The sequence below is a fragment of the Mycteria americana genome, chromosome 16 (assembly GCF_035582795.1).
Source record: "Mycteria americana isolate JAX WOST 10 ecotype Jacksonville Zoo and Gardens chromosome 16, USCA_MyAme_1.0, whole genome shotgun sequence".
Classification (NCBI taxonomy): domain Eukaryota; kingdom Metazoa; phylum Chordata; class Aves; order Ciconiiformes; family Ciconiidae; genus Mycteria; species Mycteria americana.
Window position 1 is genome coordinate 3,386,688 of NC_134380.1, and position 26,602 is coordinate 3,413,289.

Consider the following 26,602-nt stretch of genomic DNA (forward strand, 5'->3'; position numbering starts at 1 on the left):
CTTCTCTAATTTCTGTGGCTGCATTGCTTTGTCCATGGAATTATTTTCACGCAACTGGATTTCTCCTTGTTTTTTCAGCGATGTGACGGCCCTTGCTGCTTCTGAAGAGGTTTCAATTCCCCCACTAAATTCTGTCCTGCATTAAAGCAATACCCGCTGCAGCCCCCGTTAGTCCTCCTGTTATTCCTGCTGCTTGCAAATCTCTTCTGGGGTCTTTTCAAGCTTCTTCCCTGACTTACCTGAGTCTTTGGCTCCAGTTCTGTACTTACGGAGCTGTACAAAATGAGTCAGCCTAATTTGGGAATAATGGCAGGGCTCATCCAGGCCAACGCAGAGGCGTGGCGGGCTATGGAAGCTATCAGACACGGATCTGTAACTTACTGGCAAGCAGGAGAGAGACCAGGGATGGAAATCTTCCTATCTTCAGGGATCCTTCAGGCAGGTTCCTGGTAGATCATCTGCTGGAAAATCATAAAGGCAATTAGCACATGGTGAAACACTGCTTTCCCCGGTGACTTTTGGTTCTGATAACTACTACCTGCCTATTTTGGGCTCGGTATATAAAACCAGGTCTGCGCAGGCAGTGGGCATGCCCAGTTACAACCCAGTGGCTTTTGCATTCTCTTGCCCACGGAACTTCCTAATGTGTTTATGAATGACTTAACATTCGCTCACCGTCTCAACATCAGCAACTTAAAGCTCTACTGCTAGCAACCTCCTACCTCGCACAGTTCCCAGATAATTACAGATTAGAACCGGCTAATTTTTATTTTTGTAAAGCTGTCAGAGATCTATGTTTGTTATTATTGTCTCCTAGGTTGCCAGTTGCATAAATACATATGTAAAAACCCCTTTGATCTCTAAGTATAATGACACAGATTTATCAAATGTTTGCCTTTTTCTGTCTCTTTGAAAAGGCTGATTTATGGAGTGCAGTCCCTACCTCCCTTCCTCTCTTGAAATATGAAGTGTTTGTGAGCAGCCAAGGTAATATTTAATATCCTGCCAAGAATCCTTTGCACTTCCTAACAAATGAACTACAACCTAACCAAATGGTTCACATCTGTTTAGCCTCTTCTCCTTTTTAACTAAACAAATTAGCATTAGAATACCTGGGAGGCACACAAAGTCCCTTTCTAGATGACAGAACACAGACAATTATTAGCAAGGGGAGTAACTGTACTGAAAGGAGCAGGCATGGACCTAGCAGATGTTTTCACATCTCCTGTAGTGTCCATGAATGACCCGCACCGCAGCGGACATGCTGCCACGGCCTTTTGAAGTGGGCGAGGAGTCCATTCACAGTCCCCTTCTGAATGAAATTAAAGGCAGCAGCCTCAGCTAGTTAAATGTTTCATTTAAACTGCTTCCAGATAAGTTTTTCTGGGTTTCCCCCCCCCCCGTAAATGGCTAAAATAAAAAGCATCACCTCACTCCTCCCCACGCATGCCAGCTTGGAGATAGCGTCCTGCTCAGGAGGCAACGGGCACCTCTGGTTTTATTTCTGTTTTCAGCAGTGGGTTGTCATCCCAAGAGCATCAAACCACCTGACCTCATTGCCCTTTCTCCCTGTGAAATAAGGTATAATGGGTTATTTGGGTTTTAGGAGAATCGCAAGGCACAAATGAACATCTGCAGAGAATATTTTGGATTATTACAGACTTCTACAGTCTACACATAGGCAATTACAAACTCACACCCCTCCAACCACACAGGGCCTTTCAAGCACCCCTGTTCCCGCTGGAGTCTCAAACACCTTTTGATCAGAGGTTCAGGAGCAGGTTTTGGGGCTGAGGCGGGACAGGATGGGGTGAGATGGGCTCTCCGCTGAGCGCTCATTTAATTGGATTCGTTGCTGGAGGAGGGAGCCAAATGAAACACATGTTTTATTAGGGCTAACACTTAGCTTTTGTTGTAAATGCTTTGAAAAAGAAAACACTCTAAAGCCTCACAGAGATACTGCTATTAATATATCATCCGAATAACAAGTGATTAAAACCAACAACAGCTACTATGAAAATGTGGCTTTGTAGCACTGGACTGCATGTGATGCAGCAGGGAAAATCATTATGAACACATCAGCGGGGTGCAATTATAAATAAAAACAGCTCTGTAAAGGCTACAAAAGCAGCAATAATCAGTCCGGTCTGCGGTTTAGTAAGGGCTAAAGACATTTACGGAAGGTGCTATTTATTACCAGAGCCAGGGACACCACTGGATTAAGGGGTGCAACTTCAGGATAAGTCAACAGAGGGAGTTCATTGCCATCACGGACAAGCGAGACACAGCCTGCACATCCCTGCGAGCGGCCCAGATTGCTGCATGTCTGTCTGTCCGTCTATCCAGCATGGTCTTCCTGCAGTCCCCACTAAAAGCAAAGCATATGAAGGGCGGGCAGCACTGGAGCAGGCTCGTTAGCTCTGAGCTGCGTGTCTTTGGCACAGGTCACAGCTCTAAGGACAGACCCCAGCAAGGCTAAGCCCTGCAGGTAGTTCATACAGTCGTGCCTCTTCCAGCGTGACGGCTCCTCATCTCCCCCATGGGCAGCTTGTGAACATCCTCGTGGAGCCGTCCTTGCAGAAGGCCAAGTGAGGCTGCTCCCGAGCGGGAGCGTGGGATGCAGTGCAAATGCCGTTGCAGGTGCTCGGTGACTCCTGGGGACCAGACCTGCCGGGCAGCAGAGCGGCAGCGCAGAGGACAGACCCCTTCCCATCCCCAAATGGAAGCATTTGTCGTCATCTATTGGCAGGTCCTGGCGGCAGTGCCCGGGCTGGCCGAGGTCCCCAGGGCCCCCTCGGAGTGGGGACAGACCCACACCCCACGCGGTGCTGTGAATGAGGAGCACAGGGGAGAGCTGCTGTGGGAAAGTCTGCCTGCAGATGCTTCCACTATGCTCTTCCCACTGCTCATTTTTGAAGCAAGAAGGGTTAATTAGCCTCACTCCCAACACATCGCCAGCTCCTGCCAGTCCTTGTGCCCGTTTGAAAGCCAAATGCATGTAACAAGCAGACAGTGGCCCTAAGCAGTACACCAGGGGCATCAGATGGGGGAGAGGAGAGCTAAATAATATTCCTCTTTCTGCCACTGGGTAACTACGTGGCCCCAGGCACCCCGCTTCCTCTCGGCATGCCTCGGTCTCCCCTCTGCGCTGGCTGGGAGCAGTTTGGTGCAGGGATGGCCAAGGGGCAGTGCGTCGGTCACCCAGCCCTTTGGCTGCTCTGCGGTGCAAGTATCGTACGAACCTCCAAGTTCAGCTGATAAACTCAGGCTGTTCCCTTCCCCGGTTTGGACGCCGTCCAGCAGCTCCCCTGGAAGCACGGAGGAAATGCCTTAATCACCTCGTTTGCATCTCTGTTTCAAGTTTAATTTGATACAGTGCCTCCTCTCCCCGGCCAAAAAAAAAATCCCAAACATCTCCCAGCCTTTCTCGGCAGCACAAATCTTGATCTGTCTCGTTGCTCAGAAAACAAAAAGACGAGTCCCCGCGCCAGCGACTTCTTTGCAAACGAGCTTTGACTGCCGTGCGCCCATCTGCATCTGGGCAGCCAGTTCCCGTGCATCGGGACGAGAGGGTCGGCGGCGGGGCCGGTCCTGCCTGGCTGAAGCTCTGTCCTCCCCTGGCACCATGGTCTGGGCTCTACCCCACCCCACCCGCAGGGATGCCTCTTTCCCTCTTCCCCCTTACTGCTTTTTGGAGGAGGAAGATGGGCAAGATATCCCTACTGGTCCCAGTTAGGGACAGTTTGGTCGGTCTGGGAGATAGGAGCCCAATCTGTTTCCAATTGCTCAGGGCAATTCCCCAAAGTCTGTGTTTCTGTTTAAGACAAGACAGTCCGGCTACAGCTGCAGTTTAGATGGGTACAAGCAATGTATTTTATAGCACATGTTTAATGAAAAAAATGTATCAAAGGGAAGCTGTTGTTACCATAGAAAGTGTTAAAAAGGGGAGCAGGGGACAGAAGGGACCTTGGCATGCGTCTTGGACAGCAAAACCAGGGGGAAAAACCCTCAACCACCAAACTGCCCTGGCCTCTGGGGCCGCACAGACTTCTGAGACATGTGAAAACCTCTTTGGGTATCGCACTCTGCCTTGCTCGACAGGCAGGACTGAAGCAGGGCTTCTAGAAAAATGGTAATACAGGTACGAATTTAGGGCAACTTTTCCAGCTCTGCTGGGGACAGCCAGGCATCCTCCTTTCTAGGCACCTCTTTTTAGTCCTTGTGCTCCCCTAAAGCACAAGGGCCGTGGCAGCAGCTCCCCGCCAGCTCCCCAGTGTGGTCTGTGCCTACCATGCTCAGAGCATCTCTTCAGAGGTGTCAGCGGCAACGCTCAAACAAGCATTTGGGAGCAGGAACCTTTCAGGGACTCAGGGAAACATGCTGTACCTTCCCAGAACAGATAAATGCACCAACCTGAACCCATGCGAGCCCGCTGCCAAATCGTCAGTTCTCGTTCCAAGGCCTGGAGGTGCCAGAACTGGTTAGGAGCGGTAGGGAAAACCTCTTCACATTGTGGGAAAACAGCTCGTTTTGCCAACCTTGTTCTGTGAAACAGTTGAACTGTGCCTTTTTGAAACACTGGAAACTAAACCCCAGCCCGAGGCACTGAGCCAGGCTAGAAAATCTTCAGCGCAAACAGTTAAAGTCTGGAAGCAGGAAAAGCAGAGGTGACGGGAAGTGTACAAGGCAGAGCTGATGAGAGATATTCCTGCCAGCTCTTTTAAACACGTGCACTTCTGATGGCAGTCTAAATGGCTTTGGGACACTGTACACATGCTGTGCTCTAAAGACCTCCTTTTCCTTGGGTCAGGGAGAATGTGACTGCTCTGGGCCTGACGACAGCCTTTCGGGAGCGCGGGGATCCTTGCGACACGGCAATCCAGACCAACGCAAGCTCTAACAGAGCAGAGAAACTGTCTTGTGTTCAAGAATTACTCCAAGCTCAGTCAACAGAAGGGTTTGGAAGGTAGCTCCAAAGCTTGCTAAACTTTGTGTTGAAGCCCTAAAAGTCTGTAGTACATTTATTTCAGAGGGGACTAAAGCCCATCGATGGGAACCACCCAGCAAGTCACAGTCTGAGGGACTCTCACGGAGGAGGGTCCCCACCAATGACACTTCTGACCTCACAACTTGGGAGATGATGAACATCGGAATCAGACTCCGACTTGTCTTTGGCAGGGCCAAGTGCTGGACGCGCACCCGTGACCTGCAGAACTGACCTGCAGAAGAAACAGGAGCACCAAGAGACGAACAACTGACCAAGGCCACGCGCCAGCGCGGGTGGCACGCTGCATCCCGCGAGCGCTCACCGGGGCCAGCGCTTCGCCTGGTTAAGAAACACCATGACTAGAAATGCCATCGGGGACAGCCTGCAACGGAGCTTCTAGTATTACCACCTCCAGCAGAGCTGCTTGGTAGGAAAACAGTGCTGATATTTCTGTTTTAAAAGCAAAGTGTTCTGTAGACAGCCTGTGTTTCCAAGGAAGGGGGAATATCTAATCACCTCTGGAGAGCAACCAGGACAACACGCTTTCTATCTGTAATGATAATGATTTCTAATACTATCACTCTGTTTCCATTCCTACTCTCAAGGGATCTTCGGAACTGAAAAGGACGTGTGTGTTTTGTGTAAGCCTTGAAATGCCATGGCCTGGCTGAGTGGGAAACGCTGCTGGAGCCAGGAGAGTGTGAATGTGTTACTCTGCTGGGGCAGATTATATCAGAGATTGATACAGGAAGCGAGAAAAAAAAAAACCCCGGGGGGGGAAACGAGAAGGGAAAGAGCTGTGTGTGCAGGGATTGGGTTTCCTCATTCATGCTGGAACAAAGCGCAGAGCCCCACCAACTGCCTGGTTTGCTGGGATGCCTGTTACGCTGAGGCACTGCAAGCGGGTTCACGCAGGACCCGGGGGCTCCTTGCCAAAGCAAGAGCTCGGGGCAATTCACAGCCACGTAGCTCAGCTCCCCACGCTGCCCTGCGAGGCAAGCCTTGTGCTGAGGTGAAGTGATTTGCTGAAGGTCAGAGCAAAGAACAGACGCGGGGTGGAATCTAATCATTAGCCATCGGTTTACAGGGCCATACAAAATAACGGGTAGGGGACTGACAAAAACATGAGCTGTTTACTCGTCCAACAAGGCGAAATATCATCATCCCTATTTTACAGATGGAGTGCATTTCTTAAACAGAGATCTGGAAAGAATGAAGATCCCCTGAGCCTTAGGGCTACTGTTTTATCCACAAAACCACACAAAAGGTTTAAAGTCCAAACAGACTAAAACCAGCTTCATCCTTTTGAGTCACTGGCACCGATTCCTCTATGAGCTTCAGTACAGGCTTCTGGCGGTGCAAAGTTGCCCGCTGTAACAGCAACACCTAGATGGGACCCTCTCGGCTACCAGCAGACCCAGGGGTTGGAGGGACATGGCACATTGCTGCTATTTTTTTCACTACCACATAAATAGCAGGTATTCTCCAGGAGGACCAGTTCATGGGGAGATCCTGAGTAACCAGGATAACAGGATGACAAACAACCTATATTCAAGCTCTCCAAATGGGACACGGAAAAAAACATTGCAATTCTATGTAGGAACTGCCGTTTCAGATTCAAGGAGCTGTGCAAAGCCTGATGCTTGCACGGACCAGGACTGAGACGCAGGAAGGCCAAGTTTAACTCCCAGCACTGCCCCGGCTGTGCAAAGCGGTCCCAGCAAGACACGCTCATGCACCTCACCTGCCTCTTTCCCTGCAGAATTTAGGAAGCAATATCAGCAGGGCTGGAGTGGAGATGGCTGACATTCATCCTCCATGTAGGGTCAAAGGGACCGCAAACACCTTTGGATGAGGGCAGACAGTTCAGTATTTTTTTCATTTCCATAGTGGCACCAGAAATATTGAAAAGGGCACCTGAGAGCACCTACTGTACTATCTGTCAGTAATCAAGATTTCAGTTTGGCGATGTTTTTATTTTCAAAGCACATGCAACAGCAAAAATTCCTGAATGACAGTAGATGACTTCATCCGTACCTGATACATGGCCATTTTGGAGCACAGCAGAGAACACCTTCTAGGTGAAAAAAGCTTTTTTTGATTTTTTAAAAAATAAGGTATTTCTTACCTTTAAATCCCAGATCCACTCATTCCAAAACCACGCTGTCTCTCCAGGCTAGACCAACTGGGTGTGGAGATGTTGGTGCAACTCTTGTGACCTGCATTTTGCAGACACTCAGTGATGATTATAAAGCTCCTGTCTGGCCCTAAAACCCGTGAATGTTACACATTTTGGCCCAAGAAATGAAGATGACCGCTTTTCAAAACTGAACCACAGGCATCTCCTTGGACCTTTAATCAAAATCGAGTTTGTCAGGACAGCACCCTGTACTTGCAGGCCATTCTGAAGCCTGGCTCTATAATGACTTAGGAGAAAACCACAACCCTCCTGCTTCAGCACCACTTTGTGCCTCTGAGAGCAAAATCTGTGGGTTTTGTGAGCCATCTGCTCTTTTCAGGTTCCTCACCCAGATAAAGGTTGACCAAATTCTCTGGTTTTGCACAAACCTCTTCCACTCACATGCAACTTAGTTTCAGTGTGCTTTTTGCACAATAAACCTGTATTTCACAAGCTGTCCTTGCTCTTGCAGTGATCAAGAAGAATATTGTTGCTGTGAGAAATGCCACAAAACTATTAAAGATCTTCGCAATTAACTGAACTGTACCAGAGTTTCAATCATAAGTGAATTGTTTAAAACAGATTTTGAGCATTAATCTCTCTTTTTGTACAGTATGCACTTTATTGCAGAGAAGACTGGATGCATTTTAAAAACAAATTCAGGAGTTGCACAGTTTCCAGACATTTCTACGAAGTATTGCCCACAGTAACTCGAGTACAACAGAGTCCATCAAACAAACAGCAAGAGGAACTCAATCCTGTCATCTGCAATCACTTGAGAGAGTCAGAAAATCTTGCAACCAATTATTTAAGAGCCATGTAAAACAGGTGGCTCTGCTCCTGCGAGCACCTCCGCCAGCAGAACGGAGGTTAACCGTGTCACTCCTGATTTACACCAGCGTAACTGAGACCAGAAGTTGGGCTTGTATCATGAAAGCAGCCAGTGAAGATTTTATGTCAGCGTGATACGCACGTGGTGGCAGATTTGTGAGGTTTCCTGAAGGGCTTTATTCGGGATCAGATTAGAGACAGTGTCTCCCGTTTCAGGTATTACTGTATCTTTGGATCGATGCACAACTGTGCTGCCCGGTCCCTCTCCACATGGGAAAGAAATCTTGGCATGAAAACGCATCAAGTCATAACAGGCACTAACTACCACAATAAACTATAACGCAGTCTTTGTCTGCCCGGGGTGCTGCTGTGTTTGGAAGCATCCCCGTGGGTCACAGCCAGCCCCAGGTAGGCTGAGGGTTAGCCACAGCCCCGTAGTGGGATCACGAGCACATTAGACTGCGGCTAGAAATGTTCTTCAGCGTATCAGTTAACAAAGATAATGCATTTTCCTAGTGAGACCATCCACAATAATTGCTTTTGAGAGACACTGCCTGCAATTTGAACATTATACTATTAGATAAAAATCCTCAACTTTTTTTCTGTAAAATGCGCTTCCTCACCAATTACATACCCCAAGTGAGGCCTTCTCTCTGAGCCACCACGGTGTGATATTAAATACAGTTCAAACTCTTGATGCAAGTCCAGAGCTCGTCCGAGGACACTGAGACTGAATGGGCTGGCACAAGACACATTAGCTTAGAAAAGCCTTAAAACTACCAGACTCTGAGATCTGGTTCTCACCTCCTACACTTTTCAAAGCTTCACTGACATAAACAGTAATAGCAATTTTTACCAGCTGAAGATCTGACACACAGGGCTCAAGCTCTAATGGCGTAAAACCACACGTGAGTCAGAAATTCCCTGTGATGGATGTACAGTAGAATGGCTCAGAGTGTCTTCAAGGTATAGGCTACAGAACAGCTGTTCATCTGGAGGTTGTTTTGTGTTTAAATGCTGAAAGTGTGCTGAAAGACAGTTTTCTTTACTCCTTTAGCATTGTGCCAGCTGTATGAAAGCTAAAAATCTACTGGGGTGAATGGGAACCTTGGGAAAAGTAACTGATTGAAAAAAACCGCAGAAACTGAAGGCTTCTGTGTAATATCAGCGCAGGGATGGCACGGATTGAGACAAGAAGAGTTCACCCAACCCACCATGTGCCTCAAAGCTTAATTTGGAAAGGATGCTTGGGGAGCAGGGGTGATAAATCATTCATCTGTCGCTTCCTGACGGCTTCGCCAAGGCTGCCAGTGCTGGCGGTTAGTAAGTGTGCGCATGTGACTTGCTAACTGAAAACCTATCCACAAGATGAGAGACCACGACCCATGGAGACCTTGGAAGGCCATCCCAAAGTGATGTGCTTCTCACGTAGGCTAAATTTTAATCCGTGATGAGTGAGTCTGAGGCCCATGAATGCTTTAAGCTCTCATGTCTTTCCCTTTCAGAAGAAAACAGAAAATTATCGCATGAAGTGGTCGCTAGGCACAAATGATTCTTCTTCAAACAGATCCCCACAGGTTTCCCCCTTGTAATTACTAAAATATACTACCTGATGTGTCCCGAGAACAACAAGTAATTGACATTTAAGGCAATCTAATTTCCATAGCCCTCCCATGATTTCCACCGAGCAGATCGCCTTTGTCTTCCTTCTCTAGGAACGATTTCTTGCACGTGAACATGACAAGCAGCAGCATTGGCAAATGCCACAGACTGCAGAAGAAGAGCTTCCTGGAGCTGCTGCGGTCTGCATCCCTGTAGAACCGAAAGCCGAGGTAGGAGATGTAGAGGTTAATAGGGAGTGAAATGATGGGGAAAGTCCACGTGGTGATGTCAAGAACAGGAGCCACCGTTGAGAGTCCGATTAAGGCCAAGCAGTGACGCAGAGCCACCCGCCTGCAGAGCCCTGGGTGGGTGACGGACATCATACAGTATCCTCCTCGGGAGTAATCTTCCCGCAGACCCCAGCTCAGGGCGTTGAAGTGAGGGAACTGCCAGGAATAGAGGATTCCTCCTAACAGTAATGCACCTGCAGTGGGAGAGAGAGAGAAGGAAGCATGCATTAGAGGGTCACTGCAAGAAGCGCTACGTAAAGACCTCTGCAGATTCGGGCTGTATTGGCAAAAGAGCAGCGCTACGAACCTGTCACGCTGCACTGCGCAGAAGACAAGGCACGCTCTGTAAGATAAGGCATGCTCTGTTTTTAACAGCGTTTACATAGGGTTTCGCACGGTGGTTCTTCTGTTTTTGGAGCGCTTAATTTGAAAAGCATTTCAACAAGTCACTTCCTCCTAACGAACCATCGCTAATTGGTTTCCGTACCAATTCTGTCTCTACCTGAGGGGACACTGATGGAAATGAAGCAAAGTTGGGCAAGACTCTGTTTTCCTGGGAGCCTCTAGCTTCCACTCCCAGGTTCCCGAGTTGGTGTGTCCACAGCAGTGTCGCACTGACCAAAAACAGGGAGCCCTGCTCAATGACAGCAGAAAAGGAGGACAAGCTGCTTCCTCCTGAGAACTGGGAAAATACCAGCACCCTGGTAGCCTGGAGCATGGCTGAGCTTTCTGTTTGCCCATTGCGTGAAGGGAGGGAATTGCTCACGGCACGGGAACGCCTTGATCATGGTGGCAGAACCGGCAGAAGCTGCTAATGAGGTGAGAGAAGATGGAGAACTTTTTACTCCTTCAAACCAATTATAGGAACTTCTAAGTAGTTTGATCAAGTAACTCTATTCACACCAATTAGCTACTTTTACATTTAGAAAGGAGCTATGGAAGCACCACGTTTTTCACAGCTGTCCTTGGGACGTGGTACAGGGCTTATCGAGGCAGAAGCAGCTTATATGCTGATTTCAGTGAGCTTCAAGGAGGCCCTCAGACTAAACTCCTTTCACTAATTTTTTCTGAAGACACAAAAAATCCCCCAAGGCTGTTGCACATTATGAGCATTCCTGGATTCTCCTTTTGTTTCCCCAGCTCCCAAACACTCCGCTCCAGCATTAACACTTTCTTTGCATTTCCCTGCCTCCATGAGCTCATTCTCTATGGAAACTACTTCTCAATTGGAGTCGTGAGTCTATTATTTTCTCAATGACTTGATAGAAACAGAAACAGCAACATTTATGTGCACACGTGTTAACGTATTTAACTTCTTCCCCAACCACTCACTTCTTTCCCAGCGACTGCTCGGGCTCTAACAAAGACCAGGTCACTGTCTCCTTTGAACTGCTTCATGGTTCACATCTTCTCTCCATCTGTTCTGGCTGTGTGTTCCTTGGGGCTGTGCATGTCTAGTTCTTGTCTTGAACAGCACACCTTACACTGGTGTTGTTACGCAAATAATAATAATCTAAGTTTGCAAAAGAGCCCTTTTTTTGCCCTACCTGATCAACCAGTGAAGGAACCACTGAAACCCACTTAATGTGGGTTTCCAGTTGCTTATAAGATGCAGTAGTGGTATAAAAGACCTGTCTCATCGCTTTTTAAAATGGGTAACAAATACTCCATTAGGTGAGTACATGCCTCCGAAAGTTGATTACATGAAGCACGGAGATAGACGCTCATATATTGGGCACACAGCTTTCAGAATAACATTGCCTGCTACGAATTACAGGTGATTTCCTGGACTATGGCCCAAAACTTTTGCAAATCCTGCCATTTGCTCCTACTAAAGTAGACTTTCAGGGTGTGGATGCTTAGCCCCTTCTCTAAACCGGAACCTTTTAAGATGGTTCAAAATGGTGCACCCCAAAATTACAATTAATTTCAGAAAATCATGGCAACAAAAGTAATTGGTTCAAAATGGTGCACCCCAAAATTACAATTAATTTCAGAAAATCATGGCAACAAAAGTAATTTTGGCCCTAACAAAATAGGATTTGATTCAGTTCTGCTGAAACCCAAGGGAGTGGCTCCACTGAAATAAAACTTAATCAAGGAGCAGTACTCCCTACACCAGGAGAAACGATGGGGAAAATGTTCTTGCAATATGTCATTCTTTAGCTTTTTCCTATTCTTGTAAAACATATTACCGGAGGCAAGATGCTGAATTTGATAAACCTACGATAGGAATATTTTTCAAGTTTCACATCTGAAGTGCTTTAGAGACATTAGCTTGTCATTTTTCAGAACTTAGGGAAAGGTAAGCTACAATTATCCATCAGCTGAGGAAACTTAAGCAGACAGAGCTGGGGCCAGGATTCAGAGGCAGAGGCTGTCCCTGCTTCCCACGGCTACGGACCAGCCGGCTTTTCATCTGGCATGTGCTGCATCCCTGTGTTTCGGCTGTAACACGGGCTTTGCTTATTCAATTGTTCAAACGTTGTGTGCAGCCAAGCTCAAAACACACCCTAAACCTCAAACACACAAAAACCTTTAACAGTTCACTAACTATAACACCATTAAAAAAAAAAATAGTCATCTGGAGAAACTTTTAAACACAAACAGACCAACTAAACTACTTGAGGCTGGATTCCCATTTACAAAGCTCTGGTTTTTACATGCAAGCCTTTGGAATTTAATTACTTTGATTACATTACAACCATTGAGATAATTGATATTTTACAGAGAAGCTGAATAGTAAAACAATTTAATAGCCCATTATGAGGATTTTAACTGACCCGATCTTTTTGTTAGTTTCCCATGTGCCTTGGACATCCTGTAATTTCCTCTGCCCAGGCTGAGATTGTCAGGTTGTCAGAGATTTTTAAGTGTCACGGAAGACTGATGACTTGCAAAGCGCAGCACATGGTACAGTACAATTCAGCATCAAATGAGCCCACAGTAGGAATCCTGTCAAGCCCAGAGCAGACACTGTAATACTCATTAATTACTAGATGAATGTTAACTATGTCATAATTAGGTCGGCAGAGTTTTTCAGCAATATTACAGCGAGACTAACTCTGGAGACTAACCTGGTTCAGAATAGCATGGAGTCTACTCTGCTGCTTCTGTGCAGTTCCCAACAGTTTGGTAACTCAGTTTAATCAATGCAAATCTCATTTTTCTCTACAGAGTTTAAATTAAGTGAAGACCAGACGAGGTCGTTCACAACCGTAACACGTGGAGCTGGCACAGAGTTTGCAAAAGCAAAGCCTGCCGATGGAGCACAGCCATTGCGCTTGCTCTGGCAGTGGGAGACAGCCAGCACCCAGGGACTCGGGCTCCTCCGTGGCACGTGGAAAACTTGAGCACAGGCAGACGGATAGAAATTCATATTAGATCTCTCAGCTTTTCCGCCAAGCGTTTACGAATTGCATGACCACAAGTAGCTGGCTCATGGATATCCCAAACTCTTTGGCCTTTTTGGCCAAATTTTTAATAGCTGCAAGTTTAGCCCATTTATGACCACCTCCAAACTCTTCACTTCTCCAAGTGTGAGAACCTGGAACAGCTGTGAGCAGACACTTATAAATCCTAATAACTTGGCAGACGAGTCCTGTTTGATTTTGGAGAAAAAAATGAAGTTTATTTAGGCTAACAGGACCCAGGTCTCCCGTATTCTTTCAATCTTGTGTGCAAAATAGGTATAAAATGTTTTCTTGTTGAGTTCCTATTGTTTAATCACTTTGTACTAGCTTAAATCATCTCAAAAGTTACAGGATTGCAGAGAACCAGGTAGGTCCTATAGCATCCACAGAGTTAAAGACAAATAACAGGTTTTACCATTCATCATGAATGTTAAGGTTAAGCTATTATTTCTTTTCTTAAATTCTTTTAGAAGTATTTAAATAGTAATATATCTTCTTTTTAATAAACAAGAACAAGCTGAGATTTTTATTTTATTTTAATATCTAAGATAAAGCCAAAATGTCAGCCAGCATTGAATAAGGTAGAAAATGATTCTTTCTTTCTGTAAATATATTTTTATCTAGTGAAATACTGAAGCTTTATAAATTGCACTTTTCCCAAAACAAACAAGACACTAAATGCCACAGTCATTTGGAAACTGCCTGGTAAGACGTTTTAAGGTTCAGTGAATTTGGGTAAGACTTGGAAATAATTGTGAGATGAGATTTCCAAAAGCAACTAGTGATCCTGGGCTTGCAAACTGCAGTAGCTGACAGTCTAATTTTCAGAATTACAAGAGCAAGAAGCATCCCCCTCTGAAGTTATGCTCTTCATGGTGTCAAGAGGGCCATGCGGTACCTCTAAACTTTGATTAAAATTTCATGCTTTATTCCTTTTAAAGCAATTTATGATGACCTCATTTGCTGGACAGCCCAAATCTCAGGCGAAGGAGCAATGTCAGCGCCTGAGCCTGTTGAGTCCTTGGCCTCTCTGCTAAGAGCAGCATCTAAGAGCAGGAAACTGGGAGATGGTTTTTAGGGTGTGAGCCCTTGGAGGGTGTGAACTCTGACCACTGGCTAACACATGGAGAGGAGAGCAGAAAAATCAGGTAGCAAAAGCGTCTTGTCCTGTCCATCCTGGGCTTGCGCCGGGATCAGTGACCAGGGATGAAAAGCTCCAGACCCTGGTGCGAGTCCCCCAACCTTCTCGTGTCCTGTAAAGGATACAGAGTCTGTTCAAGTCTATACATCATCTACTCAAGAAAGAGTGGGCACATTCAGCTGCTGAGCTATCAGTGCCAACAGAAATCATGCCGGTAGCATTGTTATGAGCAAACCGTTTCATTCGCAATCCGAGGACTGCAAACCTATTTTCTCATCCACTAAAGGACAGAAGTAATGTATGGATCCTGCTTGACTGTCTTGTGCTGAGGATGCCACTCTCTTAAGCAGTGATTTGAAATATGCCTCTTTCATGCTGGCAATACCTTTCATCATCAAAGAGCTTTATGCATTGTACAGTTGGCAAAAGGAGCAGTAGCGATGATTTCACCCGCAGCTGAATTATTTCAGCTGTCTGCCTTAAACAAGGCACAATAGTTTGGGATGATCCAATTGGAACTCTCAAAAAAATTTTTGAAGGCAAGTTCTTCCAGGGCAGAAAAGGACTTGAGCTACAAGAGGGCACAGGCTGGAGCACAGTGTGTATTGGTGGGAGCACCAGCCTCTGAGGCAGGGCCAGCTGGAGTCCAACCAGCCCGGGCAGGCAAATGAACATGGGCCTGTCTGCACAAGTCGAGGCAAACATGTCCAAGGTTATCTACAGAGACTGCTGTATCAACGTCGTGTTCCTGAAAACACACTGGAGATGAACAACTTATTCTTTCTTCTTATCCTTCTCATTGTTCTTTAGACAACACACAGTGCTTTCCCTCTACATAGTGTTCTGCAGACCTCTGGTATCACTTTCAAGCTCTAGACAGGACAAACACCTATTTACTTAATCAATAAAACAAAAAAATAAGGAAGGGGGGGCTGATTTGTAGCATCAATTCAAGAACAGACTTGCTCCTTCTGTCTTTGCTTTGGTGCTGCATATGTAAGACTGGGAAGTGGCCAACCAAGCATTAAAATAAACATGGAATGGTTAAAATATCAGCTCCAAAACAGATGTTGAAATCTTACTGCATTTCCCAAAGCTGGTGTTTACTGCCTTGGCAACCTAAGAATGCTGTTTTGCTTAAAGCACAATTTTAGTAATTCTTCTGCCTTGAATAATGTGAAGGAATTTTAAAATTATTTCCAGACCTTGGTAGCTCCCTGACTTATTAGAGGAAAGCACCGGCCTTTTGTCTCTAGGAAACTGGTATGAGTTTTGCTGCTGTCAGGAGGGGAAGCCTTTGGTAGTCTATGCTCAGCCTTTTAACGGATCGTAGTCAGGAAACAACCACACACCGTTTTACTTGATAGCACACAACTGGCTCTCCTCCCTTAAAAGATGTTGAACAAATTATTCCTCTTTAATCCAGACAAGGTAGATTAGAGCTCAGGGACTTGACTTGGTCCAGCTGTATCCACCTGCTTGTGAGCAACCGCGCTGTCTCAGACCGCGTTTTTCACCTTTTCTACAGGAAATTTAACATAACCAGTCCAAAACTCTTCACTGTGGTCCTGCATGATTTTTACACGATGTTATGCTCACTGGAAACATACTGGATACATCCCAAAGCTTTTATTTTCTATCTTTTCTTTTGTGCTTGTTCACAACAAGTTTAACATGGCAGTCTTCCCCGGAGATTTCTAACTATGCAGCAATTATGGGGATAAAGAAGGATTTTGAAGTCTCGTCAAAGCCTTGTTGCCCATTGCAGATTCAATGTAATATTAAACACCCAAAGGATTATTTGGGGGAGTTGGTACAAATATTCAGAGTGGTTTGGAGAGTCATGTCCATAACATAGCTGTAGTGTCCTGATACATAAAGATTGGTTTATTAAGCTGGTGGTGGCATTTTCTGTTTGTGAAGGAATGTCGGAAGGTGCAATAATTACTGCCTTTCCTTCAGCTTGTTTTGGTGATGGAAAATGACTATTAGGGTAAATCAATTGGCCTCTGATTACAAGCGTTCAAGATACTGCCCTGATACAATCACTCCTGAGGAAAAATGTTACCTACTATTTAATTTTTCCCATTGTCTTTGGAAGTAGAAAAGGGATTAGCTCTACAAAATTTACCTCTTAGTTTGTGATTATGAAGCCTTCTCAAACACAAAGACATTTGGGAATTACCTAGGGACGAACCTTAACCAAACCGATGCAATTCCCCTCCATTTTACCACTGCGGCATTTCCTATATTAGCACCACAGCGAGACAACAACCGGCACTTCTGCTTCCACTGGAAAACAAAAGCAGATGCTACTGCTTGTGTTGGATGCCGCGTGAGCAGCTAAGCAGCCTTGAGAAGGAAAAAAGGAAAAGTATAGCTTCTAAAGCTGTGCACAAGGTCTCTGGGCTGCAAACAATGGTCCCGGCTGTCAGCGCGGGCACGCACAGCCCCGTGCGAGGCCCTAATCGTGCGCCTTCAAGGTTACACGGTCATGTAAACGCAGGGCGAGGAGGAAAACACTGGAAGCCTCAAAAGCTTCATGGTCATGGGTTTCAATAGCTGTTTCTTTTGAAGGATGGCACAAAAGGCTTGTGGAACAGGAGCGTCTCGGGCTGCGATAGACTTCTCTGCTGCAGCACATAAAGGGAAGGGGATGTTGGCCGTGTGTACGGCTTGTCTGCAAAACAAAAGGATGATCCTCAGTGTCCATCACGAATGGGAAATGAAGTTGGCAGTGGGGTTTTTCACCTCGAAGGAGTGTTCCTGGCCACTGCCTTTAACAGGAGGAAACCGGCTGTCCTCAGATATGCTCGCCATGCGGAGAAAAGCTGTATGCATATGGATACACACAGGCATGCACGCTTTTTGTATGACACACAACAGGTTATTACAGCTGAAAGCCTCACAGGGAAACACCTTTCATTATATAGGCAAGGTTGAGAAAAACAACGCCATACATAATTCGTCTTAGCTAACCCCAGCAACAGATGCCATAAGAAAAGCGAGCCTGTTGGGTAAGATGAAAATAGGGTCTTTGCACAGACCATTTGTTATGCGCAAATAAGTTTAGGAAGTATTTGCCAAAGGACCAGACTCAGTAGAGGATTGCAAACCTGCAGAGCCATGCAGGGGCTCCTCATCAACCACCTCTTCCAGGCTCCCTCCGGGGCTCCCACGTAGCCCGAGGGTGGGAGTCCCTCCTGCAGACCCCCTGTCTGCTTCTCCTGCGGGTGTTGTGTCACACACCCGGGGCAGGGGGGCTTCTCCTGCGGGTGTTGTGTCACACACCCGGGGCACCGGTGCTTCTCCTGCGGGTGTTGTGTCACACACCCGGGGCACGGGGGCTGCTGCACAACCCCATCTCCTCCAGGTGCCCCAATGGCCATGTGTGGGGCAGAGAGCTGGGTAAGGGCACGTTGCCTGTGAATTCATGGGGTCGGTCCCCCAGGTGCCCCAGTGGTGGAACTGCCATTTCTTTTGTCTCTTGTGAAGATGGAAAGGGGGAAAAAATAGCCCACTGGCTTTTGTCCTAAATTCAGACCAGCTGCTTACTAGTATTGTCCCTCTGCCTCGGTTTTTACCCCCACAAAGCACACTCCTGGGCCCCCAGCTTCCAATTCTCATATGTCAGTGACGTGAATATCTCTGTTTCCTCTGGAACAGACCACAGATTCTGCTGTCTTTCCTCTGAGAAGTGAAACCCCAAAAAGCTGAGTTTACTAGAGGGAGTTTATAGCTGGAGTCTCCTCTGGTCCTGCGGCAGGACAGCGGAGCTGCCCTGCTCCCCTGGGCGGCTGGCTCCCAGACCTGCTCACACATCACGGGGCTTTGAAAGCTCAAAGTGCTTAACTGGAAGGGACACAAAGATCTCCAAGCTTATTTTGCATGCAATTAAGCTGTTGCTTTGCTCTCCCTCCTCCTGGCAGACAAGTGCTACACCAGGGAAGGTATGAGAGACTCCAGCCATTGACAGGTTGGGCGCAGCCCCCCCTCTCCCCTATTCTCTTTTTTTTTGTTACTGAAACCATCCATCTGCCAAATGTCACTAGCTGATAAGACCTGCCCTTTTTTAAATCCCCATTTGTAAATAGATGTTGGCTGACATAATTAATGTCTACCATACAACACAATTTGAATTACAAAGTAAAGGCAATTTAAAAATCAGCCTCCACATGATTACAATTGATACTCAGTCTATAAATTCCATAGCCCCAGGAATTATTTAAATTTCAGAAAATGAATGAAAATCAGTACAAGATGTCTTTCAGGAAAGCGAGACCAGAAGTGGAGCATCTGAGATAAACTAAATAGTCTCTTGAGATAAACATTCTTTGGTGCAGTAATACCTATGGCTCCAGGCCACCATGGGTCTGTAATGTCTGCTATACTGTCAGGGCTGTTATCTGCTATGCCACTGCCACCTACTCAGAATAAATCCCCTTAACTGATAAGCACATTATGTTGAGGACCCCTGCTTGTCACTTCCATCTAACTGGGTGGTTTATATGAACGCCGTGGCACTGAATTGCTCCGCTCTAAGACACTGATACCACTCGCCGTCTGGGATCGAGCCTTCAGCGCATAAGCACAGGAAGGTCAGTGGAAGAAGGGCAAAATGTATAAGGCAAAATACGGGCCATGGCACTTGGAAATATTTACCCCAGATTCAGTTTTTCTGCTAACTAGAAACAACAAGTATAAATGGACAGCAAACATTTCTAACAAGCAAGCTGCAGCATTAGTCTGGGGAGAAAGACCAGCAACACAAGAGTAATTTGAAGCATGTATACGTTGTACCTCTCGCATGCCATAATAAATAGCGCTCTTACTTCCTAAAGACATCTGTACACAGGCTCAACAGCAGCGTGGCACAGCCAGGAGCTCTCCTGCATGTGGATCCTGCACAGGAGGAGGATCCAGCACAGAACAGGACACTCTGCGGAGCTGTGCCGCTTTTTCCTGTCTTTATGCTATCACTTAAAGTTTTAAATGAATTTCATTATTTTTCCTGCCAGTCCTTCCTTTGTAAAATCAGGAGAAATAATTTGAGGACGTCTAGATTTACTAGAAAAACAAATCTCTTTGGAAATAAACAGTACCACAAAGGAGCAATGAAATCTGCTTTCAAGGAAGCAAACGTGTTACTGCAAATCACAGGCTGGCAGTTAAGTTCTGCATAAATACACCAGATATGTGGTAGTGATATCCACGTGATAAATTAGATTTATCACACACCTTTGACCATCTCACCTGCACGCGGCTCCCCCAGCGAGGAAATGTTAACATTCCCGATCTTTCATCAGTTTCAAACAGCTGCCATTAAAAAAACCACAAAAACCCCCAAACCCACAAGAAAGAATTTCACATCTTCCCAGAGATAACCTTATCTTTTGCTTTTGAAATGTGAGGTTTTCCCTAAATTATGTTGGCACAAAATCTAGGGTTGGGGGCAGGATGTTCAATCAGGCTTAAGAGCATATAATTAAAGTTACCTATCAGGGGCAGAAATGGAAGCAAGCATCACTGGGAATCACCGTAAGATCTGCAAAAGATGTGTAGTGTAAGGAATACCAGCAAGTGTCTGCATCACTGGAAATATAAGGGTCCCAGATTTTTATCTGCAAATATGCAATATTTGTTTATTGTGCAAGAAACTGTCAAGGTATTGATCTTTGAAATAGGAAAGTTATAAACAAAATGAAGACAAATTAAAACAAGGCTGCTCCAATCTGAGACACTTTGTTATTATCTCTGGAATTGGAAACTAGGAGTCATCTCCAGCTCTCTCAAATGACCAAGAGCATCTCGCAGCCCTAGCTATGAACCACGCCAGTGATGTTATCGAACTCCTGGCATTACAGAATAATACAGACTCAGCTGTCCTAGGGTACCACACAGTACCGTGTAACACTTGGTTACCCCCTCAAATGGTAATGAAAGGTCTACACTTAAATATTGTTTTCCCTACAACCAGCAACATGTACAACAATGTGGCTGCTGTGAGAAGATTACAAGGAGAGAAAATTCACAGGAAAATGTAAACTCAGAAAACCACCAGTTAAGTGGTGAGAACCTTCCTTCTCATTAGTTTTCTAACTCCCTTCCTTCACATTCCTCTTTGTTATTGAGTGGAATGATCTTTTTTTTTCTAAAACGAGGTGCAAATGCATTTTCACACCTCTACCTAAAACTAGGTTAAGTCTCCAAGCTAATTACACATTATTAATGAGTTCAACAACTGTGGGTAGGCTGGTTAGAGACGGGATGCAGGTCTGCACGTCCTGTATGTTTGCATGCGGATGCACTCTTGTACTCTGCGTGGGCCTGATGCTGCCAGATGCTGAACTCTCTTCTTCTTTGCAATAGCGGAATGCTTAACACTGAAAATCATCATTTACAATGCAGTCCTTTCCTTCTATTTACCTCTTTTATTTTTAAAACTTTTTTTTTTTTTTTTTAAATACTGAAATGCACTAAAATACTACATTCATGTCACCCTTTTCAGGACTCTCCCCAAAGTGTGCTTCATTACAAAGATCAGTCAATAACATTTCTTTCTCTATTAAACAAGCTGGCTGGCCTCACTGACACAGACTGGGAGGTGACTGTAGAAAGTTTTAGCTACCCAGAACAAGCAATACAACATCAGGTTACGTAGCAGCGCAGATCATCATGTTCTGGCAAAGTCTGCTCAGGTGGTTTTAAGTTGTTATCTTCCACTGATGGCATCGTTGCCAGAGATTATCTCCTCCATAGCAGAGCTGGCAGAGGGCCTTGTAACCACATCTCAGTTGCAAATGAGAGAGGAAGAGCTTACCTGGGACAAAGATGGTGCTCTCTGCTGCCCGCTCTGCCTGCCTGCCCTGCCTGCCATACAGGGACAGCTTAGCTCTTTGCGAAATAGGTCTCAAAGAGCAAATTGGAACTTGACAAATTAAAGATAATGAAAATCAGTGCCAGTTTACTTTAATGTGCTGGGCTTTAACTGCAGAAGTTTAGCTGCCATTTTAAAACCAGGGGTGAAAATTTGAACTGTGACAGCCTCTACAGCCAGGGCTTTTGGTGAGCCAGAGCTCTTCACTCCAGCTCCTCCAGGCTGGACTTTGCAGGTGAAGCATGGGCTCATGAGCCATCTTCTAGCATCAACTCTGCAAAGAGATGCCAAAACCAATGCAGAAATCTCTAAACAATGTAAGATCCAAGGTCTAAGCAACTGCAGCCAGAATGATATAGTCCTTAAAAATACACATTTTGTGTTTTTAATTCATCCTCTTCTCTTCAGAAATACAGAGCTTTTAATGATGTCTGTTATGCACTCCTTAACATGAGACACTATACACATACATACATATCATTTATAGGTCTAAATATAAAAAAAAAACTTTTAGAGAAGTAAATGTTTGTATAGAAGTAGCACGTACAATTAACCCCCCCCTTCATCCTAGTGCTGGATTAGATCTGTAACAGAACATGTGTACACAAAGCCAATTCAGACTGACTTTTATAGGAAGTGCGTAGCATAAATTAAGAATGGCGTGCTATGGATTTTGCACAGATTCTGATAATTTTTGGTTAAAAGCGTTGTTGTTGAAAGTATTATTCAAGCCTTAAACAAGCCACACTGTGGGATGAGTGTGCGCTAAAAAAAATTCTTAACAGACCTGTTAATTGAACTTCATGAGTTTCTTCAGAATATAACTATGTGGAGCCACTTTGATTCTTAAGTTTCTAGCTGGCAGGAGAAACAAGGCCTAATTGTGTCAGAGTTTAGCTGCTGAAGAGATCAGTGTTTTATGAGGGATGTAATAACGGTTCACAGTTCCTAAAATAGAAATCTTCATTTGCTTTTCAAGGAGGGGGGGAAGGAACATTTATAACTTAGAGTTTAGAAGTGGACAATTAAGAAATACACCAATAAATTAATCTTCCTAGGATATTTTCTGGCTTGTGGAAAGACAGTAATAAGCACATCTGGGAATTTTCCAGCTGAAAGCTCCTGACTTGTAAGTTGGATCTTCTGGGGTATGGTTTTAATCCTCAAACTATGTAACATTTTCTTCCATGTGAACCCCAAATACACTATTTTCCTTCTAGTTTTTTTTAAGATGGCCTAAACACATATTCCATAGGACACAGTCTTTTATCAGCTCACGTTTGCCCCTGAAATGCCCCCGTAAGGAGAATGATACAATCATGTCTACTTCTTCAGTCCTTATGGTACCACGCTGTAACAGACTTTGGCATCGCCAACAGCAGAATATATCTGCTTTCGAAGCAGTATCAGGTTGACAAGCATAAAGAACGAGGTTTACTACCTTTTGAGTGGGTCTTTTTAGCTATCCCAAAGGCAATGCTGACAACCGCTCACCCAGATGCACGGGTTTTACACTCACCAGCATCAAGACTACCAGTAGCCGCAGTCCAGCCCATGACGGGGGGAATGGCACCGACGACAGCTCCCACCCACGTGTTGGCAATGCTCATCCTCTTCATGGGTGTGTAACAACACGTGTACAAGAAAATGTTGAAGGCTCCCAGGGTCCCGGTGAGAGGGTTTACTCCCAGTGTCAGCAGGGCGATTCCTGGGACTCCGCAGGAGGCAGCGAAACAGACGGCGAGCAGGGGGCTGTGGGCAAAGAGCAAGAGACGTGCACTGAGCAAAAAAGAGTGTCTTAAAGAATGACTGCTGCCCCTCTCCTTTTGCCTCCTCCCAAAAATTAAGATTGGATTTTTGTTATTTTTTTACTCACCCAGCCCAAATTTTCCCATTTGACTCCCCATCCTAAAGCAAGCCTTTCGAAAAAGTTAAGACAATCTTGCTGCAGGTTTGCAATGGTAGGTGATTCTTATTCTTGTGATCACTGCGTTCACGAAATAAATTCAACCTATGCAGGTAAATAGCCCTTACAGACAACCGGTGCTTCCAGCAGATCTTTCTCTTTCATTTCAATCTTTCTAAATTTTGACCTCTGGACAAAGCACTCAGGGTTTAGAGTGAATGAGAATGGTTGTAGCTTGTCAGATTTTTAACTGATTGCAATTATCCAAGGGATCCTTTGACTGAAATGCAACAGGATTAGACACAAAATTAGGAAGCATTTACAAGAAAAGGAGTACATTCAATCATTTTGAAATTATGTCAACAGGAATAAAGTATTTTTTTGCTTAACTGAAAAAAGGCTGAATTTTCTACATTTCCATTTAGCTTAGGCACTGTGCTAAGCAGGGGTAGCACACCAAAGCAATTCTGGCAATGGAACCAAAATTAAAACTTACTATCTTCTAAGTGTGACTGGAATTAACTGGAGATATTTTAGGTTTGGCTGAAAGCAGCAAATGACAAAGATGCAAATTATTTCTGTTGATTTCTACTGCACATCAGCTAAGAGCTCAGGGAAGGCTGGAAATTCCTGTTAAAACCTGTAAGAAAGTGGCTAAAGCTATGTAAACTTCTGCTAATAAGTTCCACAGTAAACATCCAAATACGATGAACAAGGATTTTTTGTTTGGCTACCAAAACCATACTTCACAAGCAGCACCGTGATGCAACCCTAAGGAAGCTTTATTTGTGTTCCCTTGCACCAGATCCATGTTTGCTGCTGGTGGAGATCTCCTTACACGTACTCGTTCGAGGGCGTTTGGTATGATGGAAAGAGAGAACTAAATACCACTAAGAAATAATGTGGTGTGGGAGACCTCTGGAAGGGAGGAAAATGCCATTAACTGAGCTGCATTTAATAACCCATGTGGCTAAATACACACTTCTAGTCATCCATATAAGAGCAGAAAATATGCGTGCTTGCAACAAATGTCTCCGCATGAAGTTTAGCTTTACACGTTTGGTGTAATTGAAAACTATGCAGCCTTTGTATTCTATGATCACTCTGCCCTCTGGCCAAATCCTTAACCCTAAAATACATGTTGCAAGCACTGCTCCAACCCTCATAAGAAAAATTTGCTGTTGGGGATGAATTTTATGAGAGTTTTATCAGCAAAAAGTCCTACCACTTAAATTTTGATTTTTAAGACCTTTGTTGGACCAATATGGTATGGAGATCCTAAATAAGTGGAAGAAGTAAAATGAGCAAACCTCACACTAAAGATCTGCCTTCAGTTTAAACTAAACTAAGTCATTTAATCCAGCTTTTCAAAACCATCAATAGATTTTAGATTACGGAGTGTGCACAGAGCACATTTACGCTCTGGCATTACCAGTCTTGGTGCTAGTAATATATCAGGAATAGAAGCAGGGTACCTCATTGCCATCCATTGACAATGAGATGTATGAAATTTGAGACTGTTTTCAGGAGCCGTACTGTGAAAGGAGCCATACGGTGCTGTGCCCTCTGGTTTTGCAGCTAGCGGTGCTCTTTTGCAGAAAGGCGGCAAAACACAATCTGTACCATAAACTGTCTCAACGCCAACTACAAATGCCGTACTTCGTAGACGTTGCCCCTCTGTAGCGAAAGCCTGACTGGGTTCAGTTTAACAAATCTATCTTGACTGATTCCTGAATAAAATACAGTCAGACGGTAAACACCAGATTTACACAATACACACTCTCGAAGTGACAAAAGACCAGCGTGACCCTACGAGGCCGGGCTACCCACATTCCCTCCCACGGGGCTCACAGACATAAATGAGGACACAGTCTGACCTAATGCAACGAGCACTTTTCTCGCTAATCAAGAGGGAAGACTCATCTACACGTCTCCAATTCAAATGAACGCTACACGCCACGAGCTGGTCACGGAGCGGCAGACACCAGCCCTTCATGCCTCTTACAGGAAGGGAAGGCGAAGGCTGGGAGTGCAAAGCTCCATGGTTGAACCCAGCATCACGTCTCTCCCTCCCATGTCGCTTCCCTGCAGCAGCGACAGCCCTGCGGTGCCAGCCCTGATACCAGCTGTGTGCTGCCTTCATGTCCTGCTGATGGATTGGAAAAGTACCTTTAAAAAATGAGGCTTTATCAAAAGCCTCATTTTTTAAATTTGGGGAGGTTTAGACTGGATATTAGGAAATTTTTCTTCACCGAAAGGGTTATCAAGCATTGGAACAGGCTGCCCAGGGAAGTGGTTGAGTCGCCATCCCTGGAGGTATTTAAAGGACGTTTGGATGAGGTGCTTAGGGACATGGTGTAGTGGTGGGCTCGGTAGCGTTAGGTTTACGGTTGGACTCGATGATCTTAAAGGTCTTTTCCAACCTATACGATTCTGTGAATCTGTGAAAAGGGAAGGGTGAAGTTATGTGACTAAGACCTTCAAAAAAATGATTCTGTTCCTGGTGGATGAAAACGCAGTTTTGTTTCTCAGTTTATTCCTTTTTGCCTCTTTAAAAGGAAGTTCCTGGAGACAGTTTGATTAGTGTCTCTAATAGTCCTAACGATCTCAGGGGAGGGCATCAAGTCCATGATGGCTGTTCTTCATATGCAGTTGAACTATATTACTTTTAGACATCCTGAAAGTATCGCATTTTCTACTTCTCTCCAGTGTTTCCTTGACAATCAAGGAACTGTAAAATCCTTCTAGGAGAGTAATTGTCCATCTTACAAGTGCCTGCCCCTAAAACTCCAACTGAGATCAGAAACTTGAACTATGATCTGATGATTAAGCTTTGTTATTTCTGCTCCTTAAAATACTATTTGGCATTACAAGGACACTGCAATAAGAAATTAGGACCTTGCTTTCTTGGTGAGACATGAGGTAGAGGAGAATTCAACTCATTCTCACTTAAATATGTCATGTTTATAAGGTCTAGGAGAAGTATAAGCAACTCCTTATTGGGAAAGAGAGAATATATGAGGAAAAGGTAGAGAGATTTCAGCCACTGGTGCAGTTTTTTCTGCTTCAGTAACTCTCAGGATTTTAAGAAGTAAAGACCGACCCTAGGTTTAAATCATGGCAGTTTAAGGGGTATTCCAATTTCTACTAGTTTATGGTCTTCTAGGGACCATTATGCATCTCCGTGCTCACATTAGGTCTGTCAAAACTCAGGCATGTGGTGCAAGGCTCATTGATTTGATGCACGCTCCTTTGCCAGGCTGCCTGTATCTCACTGAGGCAGCACAGGAGATCAGGATCCCATTCTAGAGCAGGAGAAAGGCTGTGATGCCGAGCTGTCACTGGATTTGCCCCAGCACCTAAAGTCCACGCAGTT

The 26,602-nt window shown here is 45.1% G+C and overlaps 1 protein-coding gene across 1 annotated transcript in view; it reads right to left on the bottom strand.

Annotated features, from left to right (window-relative positions):
* Positions 1-6,981: 6,981 nt before the first annotated feature.
* The window catches only part of COX10 (cytochrome c oxidase assembly factor heme A:farnesyltransferase COX10), a 108,514-nt gene continuing 88,893 nt past the window's right edge, over positions 6,982-26,602 (bottom strand). The window contains exons 6-7 of the mRNA XM_075519192.1: positions 22,840-23,072; positions 6,982-10,083 (exon numbers count right to left, since the gene is read on the bottom strand). Of these exons, the coding sequence (XP_075375307.1) occupies positions 9,641-10,083; positions 22,840-23,072 (676 nt within the window). The 3' untranslated portion in view covers positions 6,982-9,640. The remainder of the gene's footprint in view (positions 10,084-22,839; positions 23,073-26,602) is intronic.